General features: G+C 39.5%; 1 protein-coding gene across 2 annotated transcripts in view; it reads left to right on the forward strand.

The window, feature by feature from the left end:
- The window catches only part of PELI2 (pellino E3 ubiquitin protein ligase family member 2), a 201,966-nt gene extending 179,682 nt beyond the window's left edge, over positions 1 to 22,284 (forward strand). For both annotated transcript variants that reach the window (XM_060294844.2, XM_060294845.1), the window contains 2 exons: positions 673 to 861; positions 17,544 to 22,284. In XM_060294844.2, the coding sequence (XP_060150827.1) occupies positions 673 to 861; positions 17,544 to 18,110 (756 nt within the window). In that variant the 3' untranslated portion in view covers positions 18,111 to 22,284. The remainder of the gene's footprint in view (positions 1 to 672; positions 862 to 17,543) is intronic.
- The last annotated feature ends 4,980 nt before the right edge of the window (positions 22,285 to 27,264 follow it).

Raw genomic sequence — 27,264 nt, forward strand, 5'->3', positions numbered from 1 at the left:
AGGCCTCACTGGCCAGAACTCAGTCACATGCCCACCCCTAAACCAGTCATAACTGGCTTATTTATCCTCATCAGATTTACCCAAGTCATGTGAGCAATATCTGGCTCTGTGGCCAGGCGTCCACGAGCATCTGTCCTGCCGTTACATCCAGCCGCTTGTGCCTTCCACCCTTGATGATACAACACTGATTCGTATGAAAACAGAACGGAGTGGCCACAACTTGTTGGCTTAATATATTTTGAAATTTTGTTTGTTTAATAAAAACCTTTTTCTCTTTCTTCTAGTACTTCCCTGATAATGAGTTCATACAAAGCATTTTTAGATAACAGGATGAAAGCACTGCACAAATAGAATCGAAGAATACATACTGTATTCCTGGAATCACCTGGGGGCGGGGGGTGGTTTGAACAAGAACCTGTGAGGGAGAGGTTCAGGCATCAGGTTTTGTTTAAGTGCCCAAGGTAAATATGTCTCCAGCGATAAATCATTCATCTGTTTTTGCACTTCTTTCATTTTGTCGGACTAACTGCATTTTTTATCCTTCTGATTATTAGCTTTAAGTAGAAAATGAAAATTCCTCACTTTCCTCCCCTCTGCCCTCACCCAATAGTTTAAAGAGATTCTAGAATCTTTTTGTGTTGAACATAACCTTTTCTGTGGTATGCTTTCCAGGAAAAGGCAGCAAAGTGGAAAAACCCCGATGGCCACATGGATGGGCTCACGACCAATGGTGTCCTGGTGATGCATCCGAGAGGGGGCTTCACTGAGGAGTCCCAGCCTGGGGTCTGGCGCGAGATCTCTGTCTGTGGAGACGTGTACACCTTGCGAGAGACCAGGTCTGCGCAGCAAAGGGGAAAGCTGGTGAGTGGACTTCATGCAAATAAGGCATGAAACTACAGACACCTAACTCGAAAGCTATCATTTTCCTCCCCTGAAATTCAAAATCTTTGTACAGGTCTTAGGGCTGTGTACCATTGACCCAGGAGAACAAGAATTTTCTGAGCCTCCACAAGTAAGAGGGAAATAGCCTTCTTCCCTTTCATGATTAAGCTTTTCCAATAGTGGAAGAAAATTACCTTTTGCTCCTAACTACCTTAAGAGCACAATCTTATTAATACTTCACCACAGGTTTCTGCTTAAATTCACTTTAAGAAGAATAAACTTATTTTTAGTGTAAAACTTTACTAATTTGGAAAACTCCTGAGCAGTCTAAGACTAATTAGTAAAAATTTTGAATTAGAGAATTATTTACTACACTTTCTGGGACTAAAAGATAATTAAGTTAGCTTTTTTTTTTTCCCCTTGAGTTAATAGTAAGAAATTAATATATAATTCCCTATATGATTCACCAAAGTCACAGTTACAGCTTTTTACTTGAAATAGTTCGTATAGTACGTTGACTTGGCATGTTTGTATTTTTTCTATAAATATTACTACTTATCCCAAATGCCCTAAAGCGGTTGGGTTTTTAACCCTTTCTTCAATGGAGAATAATTTTTTTTAAAACATCTTTATTGGGGTATAATTGCTTTACAATGGTATGTTAGTTTCTGCTCTATAACAAAGTGAATCAGTTATACATATACATATGTTCCCATATCTCTTCCCTCTTGCATCTCCCTCCCTCCCATGCTCCCTATCCCACCCCTCCAGGAGGTCACAAAGCACCGAGCTGATATCCCTGTGCTATGCAGCTTCTTCCCACTAGCTATCTACCTTACGTTTGTTAGTGTATATATGTCCATGCCTCTCTCTCGCTTTGTCACAGCTCACCCTTCCCCCTCCCCATATCCTCAAGTCCGTACTCCAGTAGGTCTGTGTCTTTATTCCTGTCTTACCCCTAGGCTCTTCATGACATTTTTTTTTCTTAAATTCCATATATATGTGTTAGCATACGGTATTCATCTTTCTCTTTCTGACTTACTTAACTCTGTATGACAGACTCTAAGTCTATCCACCTCATTACAAATAGCTCAATTTCGTTTCTTTTGATGGCTGAGTAATATTCCATTGTATATATGTGCCACATCTTCTTTATCCATTCATCCGATGATGGGCACTTAGGTTGCTTCCATCTCCGGGCTACTGTAAATAGAGCTGCAATGAACATTTTGGTACATGACCCTTTTTGAATTTTGGCTTTCTCAGGGTATATGCCCAGTAGGGGGATTGCTGGGTCATATGGTAGTTCTATTTGTAGTTTTTTAAGGAACCTCCATACTGTTCTCCATAGTGGCTGAACCAATTCACATTCCCACTAGCAGTGCAAGAGTGTTCCCTTTTCTCCACACCCTCTCCAGCATTTCTTGTTTCTAGATTTTTTGATGATGGCCATTCTTACTGGTGTGAGATGATATCTCATTGTAGTTCTGATTTGCATTTCTCCAATAATTAATGATATTGAGCATTCTTTCATGTGTTTGTTGGCAGTCTGTATATCTTTTTTGGAGAAATGACTATTTAGGTCTTCTGCCCATTTTTGGATTGGGTTGTTTGTTTTTTTGTTATTGAGCTGCATGAGCTGCTTATAAATTTTGGAAATTAATCCTTTGTCCATTGTTTCATTTGCAAATATTTTCTCCCATTCTGAGGGTTGTCTTTTGGGCTTGTTTATGGTTTCCTTTGCTGTGCAAAAGCTTTGAAGTTTCATTAGGTCCCATTTGTTTATTTTTGTTTTTATTTCCATTTCTCTAGAAGGTGGGTCAAAAAGGATCTTGCTGTGATTTATGTCATAGAGTGTTCTGCCTGTGTTTTCCTCTATGAGTTTGATAGTTTCTGGCCTTACATTTAGGTCTTTAATCCATTTTGAGCTTATTGTTGTGTATGGTGTTAGGGAGTGATCTAATCTCATACTTTTACATGTACCTGTCCAGTTTTCCCAGCACGACTTATTGAAGAGGCTGTCCTTTCTCCACTGTACATTCCTGCCTCCTTTATCAAAGATAAGGTGACCGTATGTGCATGGGTTTATCTCTGGGCTTTCTATCCTGTTCCATTGATCTATCTTTCTGTTTTTGTGCCAGTACCCTACTGTCTTCATTACTGTAGCTTTGTAGTATAGTCTGAAGTCGGGGAGCCTGATTCCTCCAGCTCTGTTTTTCGTTCTCAAGATTGCTTTGGCTATTCGGGGTCTTTTGTGTTTCCATACAAATTGTTAAATTTTTTGTTCTGGTTCTGTGAAAAATGCCAGTGGTAGTATGATAGGATTGCATTGAATCTGTAGATTGCTTTGGGTAGTAGAGTCATTTTCACAATGTTGATTCTTCCAATCCAAGAACATGGTATATCTCTCCATCTGTTTGTATCATCTTTAATTTCTTTCATCAGTGTCTTATAATTTTCTGCATACAGGTCTTTTGTCTCCTTAGGTATGTTTATTCCTAGATATTGTATTCTTTTTGTTGCAATGGTAAATGGGAGTGTTTTCTTGATTTCACTTTCAGATGTTTCATCATTAGTGTATAAGAATGCAAGAGATTTCTGTGCATTAATTTTGTATCCTGCAACTTTACCAAATTCATTGATTAGCTCTAGTAGTTTTCTGGTAGCATCTTTAGGATTCTCTACATATAGTATCATGTCATCTGCAAACGGTGACAGCTTTACTTCTTCTTTTCTGATTTGGATTCCTTTTATTTCCTTTTCTTCTCTGATTGCTGTGGCTAAAACTTCCAAAACTATGTTGAATAAGAGTGGTGAGAGTGGGCAACCTTGTCTTGTTCCTGATCTTAGTGGATATGCTTTCAGTTTTTCACCATTGAGGATGACGTTAGCTGTGGGCTTCTCATATATGTCCTTTATTATGTTGAGGAAAGTTCCCTCTATGCCTACTTTCTGCAGGGTTTTTATCATAAATGGGTGTTGAATTTTGTCAAAAGCTTTCTCTGCATCTACTGAGATGATCATATGGTCTTTCTCCTTCAATTCGTTAATATGGTGTATCACAATGATTGATTTGCATATATTGAAGAATCGTTGCATTCCTGGAATAAACCCCACTTGATCATGGTGTATGATCCTTTTAATGTGCTGTTGGATTCTGTTTGTTACTATTTTGTTGAGGATTTTTGCATCTATGTTCATCAGTGATATTGGCCTGTAGTTTTGTTTCTTTGTGACATCCTTGTCTGGTTTTGGTATCAAGGTGATAGTGGCCTCATAGAAGGAATTTGGGAGTGTTCCTCCCTCTGCTATATTTTAGAAGAGTTTGAGAAGGCTAGGTGTTAGCTCTTCTCTAATTGTTTGATAGAATTCGCCTGTGAAGCCATCTGGTCCTGGGCTTTGGTTTGTTGGAAGAGTTTTAATCACAGTTTCAATTTCAGTGCTTGTGATTGGTCTGTTCATATTTTCTATTTCTTCCTCAGCCTTGGCAGGTTGTGCATTTCTAAGAATTTGTCCATTTCTTCCAGGTTGTCCATTTTATTGGCATAGAGTTGCTTGTAGTAATCTCTCATGATCTTTTTTATTTCTGCAGTGTCAGTTGTTACTTCTTTTTCATTTCTAATTCTGTTGATTTGAGTCTTCTCCCTTTTTTTCTTGATGAGTCTAGTTAATGGTTTATCTATTTTGTTTATCTTCTCAAAGAACCAGCTTTTAGTTTTATTGATCTTTGCTATTGTTTCCTTCATTTCTTTTTCATTTATTTCTGATCTTATTTTTATGAATTCTTTCCTTCTGCTAACTTTGGGGTTTTTTTGTTCTTCTTTCTCTAATTGCTTTAGGTGCAAGGTTAGGTTGTGTATTTGAGATGTTTCCTGTTTCTTAAGGTAGGATTGTATTGCTATCAACTTCCCCCTTAGAACTGCTTTTGCTGCATCGCTGCATCCCATTGGTTTTGGGTCGTTGTGTCTCCATTGTCATTTGTTTCTAGGTATTTTTGATTTCCTCTTTGATTTCTTCAGTGATCACGTCGTTATTAAGTAGTGTATTGTTTAGCCTCCATGTATTTGTATTTTTTACAGATCTTTTCCAGTAATTGATAGCTAGTCTCATGGCGTTGTGGTTGGAAAAGATACTTGATACGATTTCAATTTTCTTAAATTTACCAAGGCTTGATTTGTGACCCAAGATATGATCTGTCCTGGAGACTATTCCATGAGCACTTGAGAAAATGTGTATTCTGTTGTTTTTGGATGGAATGTCCTATAAATATCAATTAAGTCCATCTTGTTTAATGTATCATTTAAAGCTTGTGTTTCCTTATTTATTTTCATTTTGGATGATCTGTCCATTGGTGAAAGTGGGGTGTTAAAGTCCCCTACTATGAATGTGTTACTGTTGATTTCCCCTTTTATGGCTGTTAGTATTTGCCTTATGTATTGAGGTGCTCCTATGTTGGGTGCATAAATATTTACAATTGTTATATCTTCTTCTTGGATTGATCCCTTTATCACTGTGTAGTGTCCTTCTTTGTCTCTTCTAATAGTCTTTATTTTAAAGTCTAGTTTGTCTGATATGAGAATTGCTACTCCAGCTTTCTTTTGGTTTCCATTTGCATGGAATATCTTTTTCCATTCCCTTACTTTCAGTCTGTATGTGTGTCTAGGCCTGAAGTGGGTCTCTTGTAGACAGCATATATATGGGTCTTGTTTTTGTATCCATTCGCCAATCTGTGTCTTTTGGTGGGAGCATTTAGTCCATTTACAGTTAAGGTAATTATTGATATGTATGTTCCTATACCCATATTCTAAATTGTTTTGGGTTCCTTATTATAGGTCTTTTCCATCTCTTGTGTTTCTTGCCTAGAGAAGTTCCTTTAGCATTTGTTGTATAGCTGGTTTGGTGGTGCTGAACTCTCTCAGCTTTTGCTTGTCTGTAAAGGTTTTAATTTCTCCATCAAATCTGAATGAGATCCTTGCTGGGTAGAGTAATCTTGGTTGCAGGTTTTTCTCCTTCATCACTTTAAATATGTCCTGCCACTCTCTTCTGGCTTGCAGTTTCTGCTGAAAGATCAGCTGTTAACCTTATGGGGATTCCCTTATGTGTTACTTGTTGTTTTTCACTTGCTGCTTTTAATATGCTTTCTTTGTATTTAATTTTTGACAGTTTGATTAATATGTGTCTTGGCGTGTTTCTCCTTGGATTTATCCTGTATGGGACTCTCTGTGCTTCCTGGACTTGATTAACTATTTCCTTTCCCATATTAGGGAAGTTTTCAACTATAATCTCTTCAAATATTTCCTCAGTCCCTTTGTTTCTCTCTTCTTCTTCTGGAACCTCTATAATTCGAATGTTGGTGCATTTAAAGTTGTCCCAGAGGTCTCTGAGACTGTCCTCAGTTCTTTTCATTCTGTTTTCTTTATTCTGCTCTGCAGTAGTTATTTCCACTATTTTATCTTCCAGGTCACTTATCCGTTCTTCTGCCTCAGTTATTCTGCTACTGATCCCATCTAGAGTATTTTTCATTTCATTTACTGTTTTGTTCATCATTGTTTGTTTCATCTTTAGTTCTTCTAGTTCCTTGTTAAATGTTTCTTGAATTTTGTCCATTCTATTTCCAAGATTTTGGATCATCTTTACTATCATTATTCTGAATTCTTTTTCAGGTAGATTTCCTATTTCCTCTTCATTTGTTAGGTATGGTGCATTTTTATCTTGCTCCTTCATCTGCTGTGTGTTTCTCTGTCTTCTCATTTTGCTTATCTTACTGTGTTTGGGGTCTCCTTTTTGCAGGCTGCAGGTTCGTAGTTCCCATTGTTTTTGATGTCTGTCCCCAGTAGCTAAGGTTGGTTCAGTGGGTTGTGTAGGCTTCCTGGTGGAGGGGACTAGTGCCTGTGTTCTGGTGGATGAGGCTGGATCTTGTCTCTCTAGTGGGCAGGATCACGTCTGGTGGTGTGTTTTGGGGTGTCTCTGGACTTATTGTGATTTTAGGTGCCTCTCTGCTAATGGGTGGGGTTGTGTTCCTGTTTTTCTAGTTGTTTGGCATAGGTTGTCCAGCACTGTAGCTTGCTGGTCGTTGAGTGAAGCTGGGTGCTGGTGTTAAGATGGAGGTCTCTGGGAGATTTTCGCCATTTGATATTTTGTGGAGCTGGGAGGTCTCTTGTTGACCAGTGTCCTGAATTTGGCTGTCCCACCTCAGAGGCAGAGCCCTGACTCCTGGCTGCTGTTGCAGGCTGCACAGGCTCCCCGGAAGAGGGGTGTGGATAGTGACCTGTGCTCGCACACAGACTTCTTGGTGGTGGCAGCAGCAGCCTTAGAGTCTCCCTCCCATCGCTGGGGTCCGCGCTTTTAGCCGCGGCTCGCACCCATCTCTGGAGTTCCTTTAAGCAGCGCTCTTAAACCCCTGTCCTCGCACACCAGGAAACAGAGGTAAGAAAAAGTCTCTTGCCTCTTCGGCAGCTCCAGACCTTTTCCTGGACTCCCTCCTGGCTAGCCGTGGCGCACTAACCCCCTGCAGGCTGTGTTCACTCCGCCAACCCCAGTCCTCTCCCTGCGTTCCGACCGAAGCCTGAGCCTCAGCTTGCAGCCCCGCCCACCCCGGCGGGTGAGCAGACAAGCCTCTCGGGCTGGTGAGTGCCAGTCAGCACCGATCCTCTGTGCGGGAATCTCCCCGTTTTGCCCTCCGCACCCCTGTTGCTGTGCTCTCCTCTGCGGCACTGAAGCTCCCTCCTCTGCCTCCCTTAGTCTCTGCCCACGAAGGGCCTTCCTAGTTTGTGGAAACCTTTCCTCCTTCATGGCTCTCTCCCACTGGTACAGGTCCCATCCCTATTCTTTTGTCTCTGTGTTTTCTTTTTTTCTTTTACCCTACCCAGGTACATGGGGAGTTTCTTGCCTTTTGGGAGGTCTGAGGTCTTCTGCCAGCATTCAGTAGGTGTTCTGTAGGAGTTGCTCCATGTGTAGATGTATTTCTTGTGTATCTGTGGGGAGGAAGGTGCTCTCCGCGTCTTACTCTTCCCCTCCGCCCCGAGAATAATTTTAATAACTTAAATAGACTTTGCAACCTAAGTGTCCATCGACAGATGAATGGATAAAGAAGATGTGGCACATATATACAATGGAATATTACTCAGCCATAAAAAGAAACGAAATTGAGTTATTTGTAGTGGGGTGGATGGACCTAGAGTCTGTCATACAGAGTGAAGTAAAACAAGAAGAAAAACAAATACTGTATGCTAACACAGATATATGGAATCTAAAAAAAATGGTTCTGACGAACCTAGGGACAGGACAGGAATAAACACACAGAAGGAGAGAATGGACTTGAGGGCATGGGGAGGGGAAAGGGGTAAGCTGGGATGAAGTGAGAGAGTAGCATTGACATATATACACTATCCAATGTAAAATAGCTAGCTAGTGGGAAGCAGGTGCATTAAACAGGGAGATCAGCTCAGTGCTTTGTGACCACCTAGAGGGGTGGGATAGGGAAGGTGGGAGGGAGACGCAAGAGGGAAGAGATATGGGGATATAAGTATAGGTATAGCTGACTCACTTCGTATACAGCAGAAAGTAACACAACATTGTAAAGCAATTATACTCCAATAAAGATCTAAAAAAAGAAAACTAGGAGGCTTTGGGTTTCTGATCTTGCCATAAGCATGGGGCACAGCACTAAAAGGTTCTTAATTAAAAGTACTGGAGTGGAAATTTTATTAATTGTTAGGTAGAAGCTAGAACAAGAGAGAACAAATAATTTCTTCCAAACCACCAGAGAAAAAATATAGGGAATACAAGATGTGATCTAGCATTTTTTCAGAGAGCAGCATGATAACCGAATATTCCTAAGATGGAAAACGAAGGTGGGGGACTATTTTACTAACTTGGTTTGCTATTCTCTACTGGATGTTTGTTTTTCAGGAATTGTTATTTTTATTCCTAGTTTACACCATTATTCAGTTGCAGGTATAGCTTCTGCCTTTTATGATAAGGCCCAATCTTGAGCATCATGGCTGAGTAAATATGAAAAGCATTTTCTAAGAAAGCCAAACAAATTCAATAAACTTTGTTTAAACACTTTGCAAGAGATTGTAAATAGGGAAGAGAATGTGAAGGCTGTTTTTCCAAATAACTTTGTGTTTCTGATCATCACAAAACTGAGCTAGGTTGCCCTAAGTAGGGCATCATTATAACAGCAATAGTAAGAAGTCGGTGTATGTTTGCTGAGTGCAGACACTGCATTAACATTTCAGAGACATTAGCTCATTTAATCTGCACATCAGCCTTGTCAGAGAAGTGGAATTATCCCCATCTTATGGATGAGGAAGGTGTAGCATAGAGAGGTTAAATAATGCCCAGTCACAGAGTTAGAAGGTAACAGCAGATGGGATTGAAACACAGGTCCTCCTGCGTTAAAGCCTGAACTCCTGGCTTCTACTCAGTACCATCATGTGGGGAGTCACACCTGGCTCTCACCATCACCAGAGCATTGCCTCCCTGGGCAGATAGAAAGCATACACTGGGTCCTGGACAGCACATCACAGGATGAGTTTCTTGTCTACTCTGGTTCATGTATTTTGTTCACAGATAGAAAGAGCACATAAAAATAACAGCTAAGAGGGAAAACAGGCTACTGTTTGAGCAGCCACTGTGTATTTGTGGTTCTGAGGTCAGGCCATAGGTCCAAGTCCTGGTCTACCACTTAGTAGATCTGCAGTCTTGAGTCAGTGACTTGACCTCTCTGTACCTGGCCTCACATCCAGGTAACCGGAATAATGCTAGTATATATCCTTTAGGATTACTGTGAGAACGAGTAAGATTGGAGCAGTGCTGTACCCAGGAACAGTCCATAATTGGTTGCCATGATTAAGCAGGAGCTAGGAACTGGAAATCTGGCAGTGACCAGGATGTCCAGAGCTCTGCCCTCAAATTGTGGAGTCTGGAAAAGGTTACAGGCAAGACCTCAAATCATTAGGATATTGTGTGATAAGTACAGTCATAAAGAAAGTACTGAAAGGCACAGGAGTCCCTCAGAGGGACACCTGTCCTAGACATGGGAGTCAAGAGTGTGTGGAATATAGAAGACCACAGACTGAAAATTTGTAAGATGTTGTTTACCAAGAACTGCCCTACAGGAAGGAAAAGGAAGGTTGTTTAACAACGTGGCCCGGGGGCAGAGATAAGATGAATGTGAGCTCACCTCTTCTTATGAAAACACAAAAATCACAACTAACTGTTGAACAATCACAACTAACTGTTGAACAACCATCAACAAAAAAATCACTGGAACCTACCAAAAAAGATATCCTACATCCAAAGACAAAGAAGAAGCCACAGTGGGATGGTAGGAGGGGAGCAATAACGATAAAATCAAATCCCATACCCACCATATGGGTGACCCACAAACTAGAAAATAATTACATTGCAGAGGTTCTCCCATGGGAGTGAAAGTTCTGAGCCCCAGCCTGGGGTTCTGGAAATGGGAAGAGGAGCCCCCAGAGCATCTGGTTTTGAAGAGGTTTGATTTCAGGACTTCCAAAGGACTGGGGGAAACAGAAACTTCACTCTTGGAGGGCACACACAAGTTCTCGTGCACACCAGGAACCAGGGGAAAAAGCAGTGACCTCATAAGAGAACCAGACCTACCTGCTGGTATTGGAGGATTTCCTGTGTAGGCAGGGGCGGCTGTGGCTCACTGCAGTGACAGACACTGGCAGTGGTAGTCCTGAGGAGTACTCATTAGCGTGAGCCCTCCTGGAGGCCACCATTTTCTCACCAAGACCTGGCCCCACCCAACAGCCTTGTAATGCCTCAGGCCAAACAACCAATAGAGCAGGAACACAGCCCCAGCCATCAGCAAACAGGCTGCTGAAAGTCTTCCTGAGCACACAGCTGTGTGCTAAACACACCCCCTGACACAGCCCTGCCCACCAGACGTACAAGACCCAGCTCCATCCATCAGTGGGCAGGAACCAGTCCCTACCACCAGGAAGTCTGCACAAGCCTCTTAGGCCAGCCTCATCCACCAGGAGGCAGACAGCAGAAGGAGAATTGCAACCCTGCAGCCTGCAGAATGGAAACCGCAATTACAAAAAAATTACACAGAATGAGATGCCAGAGGAATACGTCCCAGACAAAGGAACAAGAAGAAACCCAAGAAGAACAACTAAATGAAGTGGAGATAGGCAATCTACCCAAAATAGAATTCAGAGTAATGATAGTAAAGATGATCCAAGATCTCAGAAAAAGAATGGAGGCACACACCGAGAAGATACAAGAAGTGTTTAACAAAGACCTAGACAAACTAAAGAACAAACAGAAAGAAGTGAGCAATACAATAACAGAACTGAAAAATATACTAGACGGAATCAACAGCAGAATAAATGAGGCAGAAGAACAGATAAGTGAACTGGAAGACAACATGACGGAAATGACTGCCATGGAATAGAATGAAAAGAAATGAGGGCAGTCTAAGAGGCCTCTGGGATGAAATTAAACACACTAACATTCACATTATAAGGGTCCCAGATGGAGAAGAGAGAGAAAGGACCTGGGAAAATATTTGAAGAGATAATAGCTGAAAACTTCCCTAACATGGGAAAGGAAACAGACACCCAAGTCCAGGAAGTGCAGAGAGTCCCAGGCAGTATAAAGCCAAGGAGGAACATGCCAAGATACATAGTAATCAAACTGACAAAAGTTAAAGACAAAGTATTGAAAGCAACAAGGGAAAAGCAACAAATAACATACAAGGGATTTGCCATAAGGTTATCATCTGATTTTTCAGCAGAAGCTCTACAAGCCAGAAGGGAGTGGCATGATATATTTAAACTAATGAAAGGGAAGAACCTACAACCAAGAATACTCTACCCAGCAGAGCTCTCATTAAGATTAAATGGAGAAATCAGATTTACAGACAAGCAGAAGCTAAGGGAATTCAGCATCACCAGACCAGTTTTGCAACAAATGCTAAAGGAACTTCTCTAGGCAGAAAAAAATAAAAGGCCACAAGTAGAAACAAGAAAATTATGAATGGAAAAGCTCACTGGTAAAGGTAGGAAGTCCTCCACACACAAATATGATATCAAAACCAGCAATCGTGAGAAGTGTACAAATGCAGGACACTGGAAATGCATTTGAAATTAAAAGAATCTTATTTATATATAAGCTGTATTTGAAATTAAAAACACTCTTGTTTATAGACTGCCATCATGGTAACCGCAAACCAAAAATCTACAATAGATACATGAAAAAGAAAAAGGAATCCAAACACAGTAATAAAGTTAGTCATCAAATCACAAGAGTACAAAAGAGGAAGGGGAGAAAAAAGACCTACAAAAACAAATCCAAAGCAATTAACAAAATGGCAGTAGGAACATACATATCAATAATTACCTTAAACATAAACAGATTAAATGCTTCAACCAAAAGACATAGACTGGCTAAATGGATACAAAAAACAAGACCCGTATATATGCTGTCTACAAGAGAACCACTTCCAATCTAGGGACACATACAGACTGAAAGTGAGGGAACGGAAAAAGGTATTCCATGCAAATGGAAATCAAAAGAAAGCTATAGTGGCAACACTCATATCAGATAAAATAGACTTTAAAATAAAGACTGTTACAAGAGGCAAAGAAGGACACTACATAATGATCAAGGGATCAATCCAAGAAGAAGATATAACACCTGTAAATATACATGCACCCAACATAGGAGCACATCAATATATAAGGCAAACACTAATAGCCATAAAAGGAGAAATTGACAGTAACACAATAATAGTGGGGGACTTTAACACCCCACTTTCACCAATGGACAGATCATCCAGACAGAAAATCAATAAGGAAACACAGGCCTTAAATGACACATTAGACCAGATGGACTAAATTGATATTTATAGAGCATTCCATCCAAAAGCAGCAGAATACACATTCTTTTCAAGTGCACATGGAACATTCTCCAGGAATGACACATGCTGGACCACAAAGTGAGTCTCGGTAAATTTAAGAAAATTGAAATCATATCAAGCATCTTTTCTGACCATGACACTATGAGATTAGAAATCATCTAAAAGAAGAAAAAAAAAAAAACCTGTAAAAAAAAAACCACACAAACACATGGAGCTTAAACAATATGCTACTAAACAGACAATGGATCACTAAAGAAATCAATAAATACCTGGAGACAAATGAAAATGAAAGCACCACAACCCAAAACCTATGGGATGCAGCAAAAGCAGTTCTAAGAGGGAAGTTCATAGCAATACACTCTTGCCTCAGGAAACAAGAAAAGTCTCAAATAACCGAATCTCACACCTAAAGCAAGTAGAGAAAGAAAAACAAACAAAACCCAAAGTTAGTAGAATGAAAGAAATAAAGATCAGAGCAGAAATAAATGAAATAGAGATGACGTAAACAATAGAAAAGAGCAGTGAAACTAAAAGCTGGTTCTTGGAGAAGATAAACAAAACCGATAAACTTTTTTAGACAAACTCATCGAGAAAAAAAGGGAGAGGGCCCAAATCAGTAAAATTAGAAATGAAAATGGAGAAGTTACAGCTAACACCACAGAAACACAAGGATCATAAGAGACTACTATAAGCAACTATACGCCAACCAAATGGACAACCTAGAAGAAATGGACAAATTCTTAGAAAGGTATACTCTCCCAAGACTGAACCAGGAAGAAATAGAAAATATGAACAGACCAAATTACCAGTGCTGAAATTGAATCAGTCATTTAGAAATTACAATAAGCAAAATTCCAGGACCAGATGGCTTCACAGATGAATTCTACAAAACAATTTAGGGAAGAGTTAACACCTATCCTTCTGAAACTATTCCAAAAAATTGCAGAGTAAGGAACACTCCCAAAGTCATTCTCTGAGGCCACCATCACCCTGATACAGAACCAGACAAAGATATCACACACAAAGAAAGAAAATTATAGACCAATATCACTCATCAACTTAGATGCAAAAATCCTCAACAAAATACTAGCAGACCCACTCCAACAATATGCTTAAAGGATCATACAACAATGATCAAGTGGGATTTATCCCAGGGGTGCAAGGATTTTTCAGTATCTGCAAATCAATCAGTGTGATGCACCACATCAACAAATTGGAGAATAAAAACCACATGATGATATCAATATATGCAGAAAAAACTTTTGATAAAATTCAACATCCATTTCAGATAAAAACTCCTCTTTAGAGAGTGGGCACAGAAGGAACGTACCTCAACAAAATAAAGGTGATATGTGACAAAGCTACAGCTAACATACTTAGTGGTGAAAGCTGAAAGCATTTCTTCTAAGATCATGAAAAAGACAGGGATGTCCACGATGTCCACTCTTGCCACTTTTATTCAACATAGTTTTGGCACTCATAGCCATGGCAATCAGAGAAAAAAAAAATAGAAGGAATCCAAATTGGAAAAGAAGAAGTAAAACTGTCATTGTTTGCAAATGACATGATGCTGTACATGGAAAATCCTAAAGATGCTACCAGAAAACTACTAGAAGTCATCAGTGAATTTGGTGAAGTTGCTGGATACAAAATTAGAACACAGAAATCTGTTGCATTTCTATACACTAACGATGAAAGATCAGAAAGAGAAATTACAGAAACAATCCCATGTACCATCACAACAAAAAATAAAATACCTAGGAATAAACTTACCTAGGAAGCAAAAGACCTTTACTCAAAAAACTGTAAGACTCTGATGAAAGAAAACAAAGATGACACAAACAGATGGAAAAATATACCGTGTTCTTGGATTGGAAGAATCAATATTGTGAAAAAGACTATACTACCCAAGGCAATCTACAGATTCAGTGCAATCCCTAGCAAATTACCAATGGCATTTTTCACAGAATTAGAACAAAAAATTCTTAATTGTATGGAGACACAAAAGACACCGAAAACCAAAGCAATCTTGATAAAGAAAAATGGAGCTCAAGGATTCAGGCTTCCTGACTTCACACTATACTACAAAGCTACAGTCCTCAGAACTGTGTGGTACTGGCACAAAAACAAGTATAGATCAATGGAAGAGGATAGAAAGCCCAGAAATAATCCCACGCACCTACGGTCAATCTATGACAAAGAAGACAAAACTATACAATGGAGGAAAGACAGTCTCTTCAATAAATGGTGTTGGGAAAACTGGAGAGCTGCATGTATAATAATGAAATTAGAACATTCTTTAACACCATACACAAAAATAAACTCAAAATGGATTAAAGACCTAAATGTAAGACCTGATAGTATAAAACTCTTAGAGGAAAACGTAGGTAGAACACTCTTTGACATAAATCGCAGCAATATCTTTTTTGACCCATCTCCTAGAGTAATGAAAATAAAAACAAAAATAAACAAACAGGACCTAATTAAACTCAAAAGCTTTTGCACAGCAAAGGAAACCATAAACAAAATGATAAGACAACCCACAGAATGGGAAAAAAATATTTGCAAACAATGCGACCCACAAGGGATTAATCCCCAAAAGTTACAAACAGCTCATGTCCTTCGACAGATGAATGGATACAGAAGATGTGGTGCATATATACAATGGAATAGTACTCACCCATTAAAAAGAATGAAATAATGCCTTATTCAGCAACATGGATGGACCTGGAGATTATCACACTGAGTGAAGTAAGTCAGAGAAAGACAAATATCATATGATATCACTTATGTGAAGAATCTAAAAAATAATAATAATACAAACGAACGTATTTCCAAAACAGAAACAGACTCACAGACTTAGAAAACAAACTTATGGTCACCAAAGGGGAAAGGTGAGAGAGAGGGAAAAAATTGGGAGTTTGGGATTGACATATACACACTATTATATTTAAAATAGATAACCAACAAGGACCTACTGTATAGCATAGGGAACTCTGCTCAATATTCTGTAATAACTTAAATGGGAAAAGAACTTGAAAAAGAATATATATATGTATAACTGAATCACTCTGCCATACACCTGAAACTAACATAACATTGTTAATCAACTATACTCCAACAGAAAATAAAAATTCAAAAATAAATTTCAGAAGACTGAAATCATATGAACTATATTCTCTGACCATGATATAATCAATCTAGTAGTCATGAATAAGATAAAAACAGCATCTGTGTGTGTGTATATATATATATACTTTTTTTTTTTTTTTTTTTTGGTGGTACGTGGGCCTCTTAGTGTTGTGGCCTCTCCCGTTGCAGAGCACAGGCTCAGCAGCCATGGCTCACAGGCCCAGCCGCTCCGCGGCCTGTGGGATCCTCCTGGACCGGGGCACGAACCCGTGTCCCCTGCATCAGCAGGTGGACTCTCAACCACTGTGCCACCAGGGAAGCCCTGTGTATATTTTAATAAAATATATTTATAAAGAAAAAGCAATGAATAAAAATAATCATAAAGAAAAACATAGCCTAAACTCCAGCTTATTACCACAGCAGTGTCCTTCTTCTTACAAAGTTTATGCAGAGATGAGACCTCCCGAGAATTACCAGTGGTCGGGAAGAGAAGGGAGGCTCCTGATACCCAGCGAGAAGCGAGGAGACTAGGAGGTGTTCAGGGTGGGAGTGGGGCGAGGAGAGAGCTTCAGCGACTTAAAGGCTATTCAAAAAGCAGTCACCGTGTTTTTCCTGTAAAGTATTGAGATTTATCATTTTGTTGGGATTTTAGCTTTTTCTAACTACCAGTATGGATACTTTTTTGGGGAAGGACCGCTGTTGTCATTAAAGGACAACTTCCAGGCAAAGTGCCATCCACGTGAGCCCTGAACGATGAGTGGGAGTTTGCCAGGCCCAGGGGTAGACTAGGGGTGGGGTGAGCCGGGATAGAGAATTCTCGACAGAGGTCACTCGTGGCACGTGCCAGAGGGCAGTGCACCTAAGTGCCTCCACAGAGCACAGGTGGCCCACGGAGACGGGTCAGGCTCCTGCGGATCATGTCTAACTGTGCTGCTTGTCAGCTGTTAATCAATCTTGTGAGCACTTGGTACATAGCACAGCCAGTCTCTAGGGGCAGGACAGAAATAAAGACGCAGATGTAGAGAACAGCCTTGAGGACACAGGGAGGGGGAAGGGTAAGCTGGGATTAAATGATGTTCCAAAGCTCACAGTGAGCGCTTCTACTCCAGACCTTAGGAATGCAGGATAGATGATAGATTGTGTGAAGCCGAAGGTCAAGAGTCGTTGGCACCACTATAGTATTTACTGCAGGGCCCCCCTAGGGGTCTTCTGGATTGGCTCTGGTCTAAATGAGCATGAGTCTTCACCAGATGGACTGGCTGGACATCTCCTGTCCCTTATGAGACCAAGGAGGAGTTGTGTTGTTGACTTGAGGAGGAAAACTAAAAATCTAAGGAGATTTGTGACGTTTGTTAAAATAACCACTACATTAATTGAACACGTAAAGTAAATGTATCCGCGCTCAGGGCTTTGTGTGTTTCACATACGTGATTTACATCCAGTGTTCAGATGAGGAAAGGGAAGCTCAGGGAGGGTGAGTTACCCACCTAGTCCTGTTTTGCAGGAAGGCCATGGGATAAACTGCCCCCCTGTGTTGACTACGGAGATGATCTTTAAGAGGACAAAAACGTTAGCGTGGTTTGTCAAATTTTGCTTTTAAAAGGCATGTCTGTCAAACTTGTAGGTGGAAAGCGAGACCAACGTCCTGCAGGACGGCTCCCTCATCGACCTGTGCGGGGCCACCCTGCTCTGGAGGACAGCAGATGGCCTCTTTCACACCCCAACCCAGAAGCACATTGAAGCCCTGCGGCAGGAGATCAACGCTGCCCGGCCACAGTGCCCCGTGGGGCTCAACACCTTGGCCTTCCCCAGCATCAACAGGAAAGAGGTGGTGGAGGAGAAGCAGCCCTGGGCGTACCTCAGCTGTGGCCACGTGCACGGCTACCACAACTGGGGCCATCGGAGCGACACGGAGGCCAACGAGAGGGAGTGTCCCATGTGCAGGACTGTGGGCCCCTACGTGCCGCTCTGGCTCGGCTGCGAGGCGGCCTTTTATGTAGACGCGGGACCACCCACTCATGCTTTCACCCCGTGTGGACACGTGTGCTCAGAGAAGTCTGCGAAATATTGGTCTCAGATCCCGCTGCCTCACGGGACTCACGCATTTCATGCTGCCTGCCCTTTCTGTGCCACGCAGCTGCTTGGGGAACAGAACTGCATCAAATTGATTTTCCAAGGTCCAGTTGACTGATGCCCTTTACAGCCATCGACGACGACTTTATTAACAAGTTACTGTGAAGATTTTGCCACTAACTCTAGATTTTACCTTTTTATAATACCGTTCATTAAGGGGAGGGGGGGTCCTGAGGCTGGGAAAAAAGAAGGGCGTGGTGATGAAACATGCCAGGCATCGACGATAACAGTGGTGTGTTGCATGCTCAAAATAGCAGCATCCTCATTGAAGTCCGCTTAATTAAACCATAATATCTTTGTAACAATTGGATTTAAAATGCCATACTTTCGTTTTAACCTTGGGGTTTTTAAAACAAGTTTTCTTTGTTAAATTTGGACAGGACTTTAAATCCCATTTTAAAACTGTAGAAGAAATTTACTCAAAAGTTGTTGGCTCTTAACTGCAAACCAGTGCTGTGTGGTATAGGTGTTAGACATGCCGTATCTGGAAATACTTGATACAGGTTAGAATCTGACCAGATACCAAAGGGGCAGCTCTATAAGATGATGTTGGGGGACAGGAGACCTTAGGCACAGGTGATTGTTTTGAAATCTGGGGCTTTTCTCTGATTTTTCTTTTGAGGGGAGGGAATATTCATATGTTGTCATGTTTTCTTTTTTTTTTTTTTAAACTTCAGTGGAATTTAATTACTTTATACACACATTCATCAAATACCTTGGCATTTCAAACAAAGAGTTTCCCATAACTTTTTAGTCTGCCTTTTGTTATTTTTGGTCTGACATGGTCTATCCCTGATTCTCATCGTGCATAGCCAAAACTGTTTGGTTGATTAAAATGTAGCTGCCCTTAAAAATTCATTAACTGAGAGTGATTATTGCAGCAGAAAACATGGCCCAGGTAATATAATATCAAGTTTACTTGCTCACTGAATAATTTGAGTGATTAAAAATAAGATTTTACTTTTTAAAACTACTCGTTGGAATTTCCTAAGTTTTTCTTAGGAAAGCCAAAATTCCGTGAAGTTAAAAAGCAACATATTACAACAATACAGTCAGTTTTGTTCACCCTCTTTCTGCCATCTGTCACCTTCCCTTGCAGCTTACAGAGCCCTATAAGTTTTGAAAATGTTTGCAAATCAGACTAAATTTAAATGTGATCATTAGATATACACAACACCAAGTGGTACATCTGCAGAGAGCATTTGAAATTACTGATTTCAAGAGAGCAAATGAGTGTTTACTGAGGAATAATTAAATCAGAATTTCATATGAGCTCCACCAGCCCTCTCTGTTAGTTTCATTTCATTTTGAATAATACTTCTTGGATGTTCATCCTCTGTGCTCAGTACCAGTGTATCACTGTTCCCGTGATGTAAAGATCCTTTAGGACATGCGACTACCAGAGCTGGCTGGGATGAAATAGATTCCTGCCACATGGAGCAAGTATGTTTAAATTAATATCCTCTTAAATTGACCATTGCAGATTCATGCTGCATTTTTTTAACCTTTGTAAAGATACACGGTTCTAATCTACTGCATTCCTGTTTGAATTGGTTTTTCCATGGTTTGCCTACTAGCAAATATTTTGCCTATTTCAATTGTCCTAACCCATTCTGAAATCCCTTTTCCTTAACGTGATAAGATCTATTAGTCTTGATTGCTGCTGCTTCAATTGACTTAATATATAAAAATTTCATCCTCTCAGTTTTCAAATAGCTTTACTTTTCACTGGAGATTATTGTTTATGAGGTGTTTTTGTTTTGGTGATTTTTAAGTGCTGTGAAAATCCAACCACAGTGCTCTCATTGATAGCTTACTCAATTCTGTATAGCTTGCTTGACCTGCAGACAGAGAATGAAAGAGGACAATGAAATTGCCCAGAATATATCCAATGCCTTTTGGTGTAGCCAGAGTCTCCCACGATTAGCTTTTACTGATGGAATATGTCTTTTCAGTCTGTGCCGCCTTAGGCTCCACAAAATGATACAGGAAGCACACGGTCCCTTTTCTTGTGATGTGGTTTGAAAGTGGTTTGAGGAGTCTTGATAACCCTAAAAAGCATCTTGTAAGGTAAATAAATAGTCTTGCATCTAGAAAGACTGGATTTTACGTATCAGAAACTTTTTTTTTTCCAGAAAGTTACCATCTGATATAACTTTCTATTTCAAGGACTATAGTAGTTCAAGGTCTGGTAGTTCCACATGCAACATATACCCCAAAATAGTTATCTTCCAACCTGAGAAGTTTGACTTTTTAGTAAATTTGGGTAGAAATTCCAAGCTCTCGGAAGGGGCAACAGTGACCCCCGCGCCTCTGTTAGCACCACACCTTTTCCTTTGACTTCCAAGTGAGGTCCCCTGTCCCCTGTCTAAAGAACCCCACAGCAAGGTGGCCCATTTGCAGAAGGAAGCCAGGCTCATCTTGGCCACTGCTAGTAAGATCTGCTAACTTTGGTTAATGAGACTTTTTTTTTCTCTGGAAAAAATGAGAATAAAGGACTCTAGCTCAGAGTACAGTAATACAGTTCAGAAAAGGTAACTTCTCAGAGGTTATGTCTGTTTTTATGTCTTGCTTGACATACATTCAAGGGCAAATTCCACTCCCCAGGTGTACACATAGGAAATTGCAGACCAGTTATCCTGATCTCAGCCTGACTGAAATGCCTTTTGTGACTAGGTTTCCAGAAGAGCTCCAATGATGTATTCCCATAGGTTTTTTTTCCAGTTGTTTACGCCAGTTTATTACAAAAAAAAAAAAAAAAAAAAAAAAAAGATTTAGAGTGAATGGGATACAACTCTGAATATTTTTCTAGTCTGGAATTGTTTTTATTATTACTAATCGGTGCTGCCAGGTCATGCATGCTGCAACACAACATTTCCCTTATTTGGTTTCGCTTTTTGCAAGAAGGGCTACAGTTCACACTGCAGAGTATTAAGCTTTCTGGGGTTTTTTCCCTAACTGTAGCCCAAAAGAATTAAAATCTTTTAATATAAATAGAGAGCATATTTATCATTCCTCGATAGTTAATTATAGAGTTTGGTACCTTTGTGCCTCAGGGAAGCCACGTGACATAACTGGTTATAGAATTTTTCAGGGTTAGGGTTTAAAGAAAGGAGAAAGCCATTGGAAAAATGATGGGCTCCTTTAAGGAGACGAATGAATCTGGATGCAGAAATATGCCAGGAATTGGCATACACATGATTGTAGTAGAATTTATTTCCAGTAGCAGTAGGGAAATTATTTTAAGTTATTACATCTACTATATTAGCAAAGTTGAGGAGAACTCTTTTCTTCATAAAGCTTCCATGCTTTATTTTTGCTTACATAAAAAAAAAAAAAATCCAAACCCCTGTCATTTGGGAGCTCAGTATTGTTATTCGGGCACTTTTTGAGAGTTTAAAAAGGAGCATGTTTTCTCTTTCTTAATTTAAGTCTCACATAGATTATAGAAGTGTTACCTGCAGTTCTATGATTTTGATCAACTTTTCTTTTTAAAGCCATTCTGTTCTTTGGATTTGCATGAAAGGATATATGATCACAACATTGTCAATGCTGGCTAAAAAACTTATCTTCATGCAATCCTGCCTTGTAACAGTGGAATTTCTAATAGGCAAACCACAGAACCTTGATTTTAAGCTGGATCTAGCGCTGTTCTTTTGGCTGTAGCTCTTACAACCCCAGAGTTTAACCTTCATAGGCTGAGGGTATGAAGTTCCTCCTTTAATGCTAGAAGGAGAGCACAGCTCTGTCATCATTTCTTTATGACCCAGTCGAAGACCAATGAGACAACTCCAGGATCTTTTCAAAAGAATGTAAGCATTACTGAATCAGTAAAACAGAAGAAGGTTCAGTATTTCTTCTTAGTAAAACTAATATCCTCTCAAGTTTTCACCCTCATGCAGAATCCCTAGAGGAGGATAAGGAAAAGCAAGTATTTTTCCAGTTCTACTTAACTGTTTCTAAACAAAAATAAACTCGATGAAAGGGAAGTTGTTTCTTTTTAGCTGAGATGACATATTGTTTCTCTGTTTTAAATAGTCTAGAAGCTAAGAGGTTGGTCATATTTACCATGTATAGTGTTATGAGCAGTTAAATTTTATGGATATATTTGTAAAACTTCTTTTATATTTCATGTCAAATTGAAAAGTTTATTTCTTCACTGTTATATCTGTGGAAATACAAGCCATTTTACAGGAAAAATCTTCAGAAACTATTAAACGGATCTCAGTATGTTTGTGAGTCGTTGTCTTCATCAGGACATTAGATAGGAAGAGGATGTAAAAGTAGACTTGACTTTTGCATTTTTCAAACTTATAATTCGATCTCAGACAGTTGAGCTGATCATTGTTTTATATTCTGCACAATACCTATTTAAACCAAGATTCTGAAAAATCACAATTTTTTTTTTTTTTTTTTGCGGTACGCGGGCCTGTCACTGTTGTGGCCTCTCCCGTTGCTGAGCACAGGCTCCGGACGCGCAGGCTCAGCAGCCATGGCTCACGGGCCCAGCCGCTCCGCGGCATGTGGGATCTTCCCGGACCGGGGCACGAACCCGTGTCCCCTGCATCGGCAGGCGGACTCTCAACCACTGCGTCACCAGGGAAGCCCTCAATTTTTTTATCTGAAAAATTCCATTGGTGTTTATATTTGTGACATTACATCACTGTCAAATAAATCTCACTTCTAGGAGAATTTAACCTGGCTTGTAGAATTAATGGATTTTCTGCATGGCCATTATAGTCATATTGCTACCTTTGTGACAATCTTCATTCACTTTTAACAACATAGCATTATATGTAAGCCTCCAAGCCTTAAACTAGTATGTCTTTCATAAGAAAAGGTATTTGACAGTTTTTTTCTCATCACATTGATATTTAAGGAGTCTTAGTATTGAGGGAAATAGATTTTTCATCCCCCCCCAAAATATACATTTATATAGGCTTTTATTTCAGGATTAAGTATTCTAACACTTTAACAAATCTAAGATGCCATGATTTGTAAGATGCGTTATTATAGAAAAACATAGCCAGTTACAATTGTGGGATGCACTCGGGTTTACAAGGGTGCCCAAACTATTCAATGGGGAAAGAAGAGTATTTAACAAATGGAGCTGGGATAACTAGATATCCACATGCAAAAGAATGAAGTTAGACCCCTACCTGACACAATATACAAAAATTAACTCAGAATGGACAGAGAGCAAAAACTATAGAACAGAGTAAAACCTTTGTGACCCTGGATTAGTCAGTGATTTCTTAAACATCAAAAAACATAAGAGAAGATAAACTGGACTTCAAAATTAAAATATTTTGTGCATCAAAAGACACTCTCAAAAGTAAAAAAAAAAAAAAAAAGGTAAAAAGACAACCCATACAATGGGAGAAGATATTTGGAGATCATATAACTAATAAGGCAGTTGTTTCCAGAATACATGGAGAACTCATAACTCATCAAGAAAAGGACAGGTAACCCAGTTAAAAAATGGTCAGAAGATTTGAATACTTTTCCAAAGAAGATACACAAATGACCAATAAGCACATAAAGATTCCCAACATCATTAGGCATCACAGAAATGCAAGTTAAAAACCACAGAATACCACTTTATACCCACTGTGATAGCTAAAATCAAAAAGACAGTAACAAGTGTTGAGAATGTGTTGAAAAACTGGAACCCTCATACACTGTTGGTAGAACTGTAAAACGGTGCAACCACTTTGGAGCAGCAGTTTACAACTCCTCAAAATATAAAATATACAGTTACCACATGAGCCAGCATTTTCACTCCCAGCTATATACCAAAGAGGGTTGTGAAACAGCTTTCAGTTTGTAGCAAATAGGCTTCATTCAGCCTGCCCTGAGTTCCAAAGGGCAGATTCAAACAGCTGCAAATCAGGAAAGGGAGAGAATGCAGAAACAAAGGAGAAGCAGTCAAGAAACAAAAGTGTAGCAACAGGGCAGGATCCTGGTTCCTCCTCAAGGATATAACAATATATCTTTGACTTCTGCAGGAACTAAGGCCCCAGCCAGATGGAGGATGGTAACTTCAGGCTGAGTGCAAGGTTCCTGGAGCACCATCCTGTTACCTTACCACCAACCAATCAGAAGAAAGTCACACACCCTGCAGCCCTCATCCCAAATTTTGCCTATAAAAACATGTCCCTGAAAACCATCAGGGAATTCAGGTTTTTCTGAGCATGATCCACCGTTCTTGCTTGACCCTGCAATAAACCTTTCTCTGCTCCAAACTCCAACGCTTTGGTTTGTTTGCGCTCACTGTGCATCGGGCACACGGACCTGCGGTAACAGTAGTAATGGTTGCACGACACTGAATGTGCTAAAAGCAACTGAGTTTTATACTTTGAAGGGGTGACTTTTATGGTATGTGAATTAATGTCAAAACTAATTTTTAAAAGATACATACTAAATTCAGAGATGTTAGATTATGAAAAATGTGATTCCTAGAATTGAACTACAGTACCATACAGCAAAGGAAACTGTAAACAAAACGTAAAGACAACCTACAGACTAGGAGAAAATATTTACAAATGATGCGACTGAAAAGGGATTAATTTCCAAAATATACAAACAGCTCATACAACTCAACAACAAAAAACAAACAACCTAACTGAAAAATGGGCAGAAGACCTAAATAGACATTTCTCCAAAGAAGACATACAGATGGCCAACAGGCACATGAAAAGATGTTCAACATCACTAATTATCAGAGAACTACAAATGAAAACTATGATGAAATACCACCTCACATGGGTCAAAATGGCCATAATTTTAAAATCTACAAATAAATGCTGGAGAGGGTGTAGAGAAAAGGGAACCTTCCTACACTGTTGGTGGGGATGTAGATTGGTGCAGCCACTATGGAGAACAGTACAGAGGTTCCTCAAGAAAACTAAAAATAGAGTTGCCATATGACCCAGCAATCCCACTCCTGGGCATATACCCAGACCAAACTCTAATTCAAAAAGATACATGCACCCCTATGTTCCTAGCAGCACTATTCACAATAGCCAAGACATGGAAACAACCTAAATGTCCATTGACAGATGAATGGATAAAGAAGACATAGTACATATATACAATGGAATATGACTCAGCCATATCTGAAAAAAAAGAACACCATTTGCAGCAACATGGATGGACCTAGAGATTATCATACTAAGTGAAGTAAGTCAGAAAGAGAAAGACAAATATATGATATCACTCATATGTAGAATCTAAAATATGACACAAATGAACTTATCTACGAAACAAAACAGACTCACAGACATAGAGAACAGACTTGTGGTTGTCAAGGGGGAGGGGATGGGGGAGGGATGGACTGGGAATTTGAGATTAGCAGATACAAACTATTATATATAGAATAGATAAACAAGGAGGTCCTACTGTATAGCACAGGGAACTATATTCAATATCCTGTGATAAACCGTAATGGAAAAGAATATGAAAAAGAATGTGTGTATATATATATCTGAATCACTTTGCTGTACAGCAGTAATTAATACAACACTGTAAGTCAACTATACCTCACTAAAATAAAATGAAAAATACAGTACTATACATTTTCTTAGTCACTGAGATAAAAATCAGGATCCTCAAATTTTTGCCTACCTTGAGATGTTTTCCAAAGTCTTACAACATAGGTCATTTCTTTCAATCACACTTCCCCTTGTCATTAGATAAAGAGAACATACACATAAGCGTACTAAAGATTACAAGACAGCATCATATTCTTAAGGATTGTCTATTTTTGCTATGAGGATGAAAAAATAGAATACACTTTCTGAAAGCACAGAATGCTATTTTAAAGAATAGAATGCTATTATAAGAACTCAAAATCTACTTGCTTTAAAAAGTATTTTTGAAAACAAAAACTTTTATAACCAAAATAAAAGCCAGTAGAAGTCCATTGTAAAAAACTTAAAACCTGGTAAGTAAGAAATTCATAATCCCACCACCCAGAGAGAAACACTTAACATTTGGAGGTTTATCTTTTCCAAACTTAAATGAGTTTTTAACCATGACTTCAATTTCATTCGGGTCTTACTTTTAGTTATTTAATTACAAGGACTTTTTAATGTAAATTAGGAAATGTGGCTTTGGGAACAGAGGGAAAAATGACGACTTGTATATCTGTAGTGGGTTTCTCAGTAAACAGCTGCAGAAGCAAGTTTTCTCTCCCAGAGACACAAAATGTGCCCAAGGGTGGCAAAATGAGACCACAGTGGTTATGGCTGCCAAAGCTGTAAGCCTAAGAAAATTATGTTCAACCTGTTGTGGCCCCTTGAATGCCCACTGCCAATTATGGGACATGTGTTGGAATGCCCAAAGGGACTATTCTTAAGCATTGCTTCCTTCTTTTATCTTCTAAACAGGCTCTCATTGAATATCAAGGCTATTCTTATTAGAGAAGTATAATGGACATTTTTGCCTAATTCCAGGTTCAAACTTGAGCTAACATCAGAGTGCCCTGAGGTGTTTGCTTTGCTTATAATGCAGATTCCTTAGTCACATCAACAGAGGCTGATGTTCTAGTTCTAGGTCTCTCCAGGAATTTACACTTGATGGACAACCTAGATGACTCTGCAGGTGATCCATGTTCCATGCTTTGAGAAATCCTTCAACTAAAGGATTGTATTGATTGTATGCCTCTGTGGTACAAGTAACTAATTCCACATTGTGCTCATTGGTTTTGGTTCTCCCAACACAGTTCCCTTGGAACTTGAGGTATATGGCCCCACATGGAGATGGGAATGGATGGCCTAACCACTCAAGTGTTCTTTCTGCCCTGTGATTCTAGCTTCCATCTTCTCTTCTGTGACTAGACCTGACTCGACTCCACTGCATCTTTTCTAATCTTCCATTCCCTATCCTTCAGGGTTGATTTCTTTAGTACATACCTTTAACCATTTCCACCTTACAGGGAAAAAATATCTCCAAAAATTCTCAAATTAGTGTGAGGAAGTTCAGGGTTAAAGATGAGATTTATACATAATTCTGGGAACTTGCTGAGTCCTCAAAATTGTTATTTAACGTGATGGAAACTTGCTATAGATCAGTAAACTGGGTATCATCACAGCACAGTTCACAGATTTGGGGTTCCTATTATATAGTTATATCTTTCTGAGAAAACTTGGAAGGGAACATTTTTTAATCCCAGGGTTTGATTTCTGCATACATTCTGGAAATGTTCTGCT

The sequence above is a fragment of the Globicephala melas genome, chromosome 2 (assembly GCF_963455315.2).
Source record: "Globicephala melas chromosome 2, mGloMel1.2, whole genome shotgun sequence".
NCBI lineage: Eukaryota > Metazoa > Chordata > Mammalia > Artiodactyla > Delphinidae > Globicephala > Globicephala melas.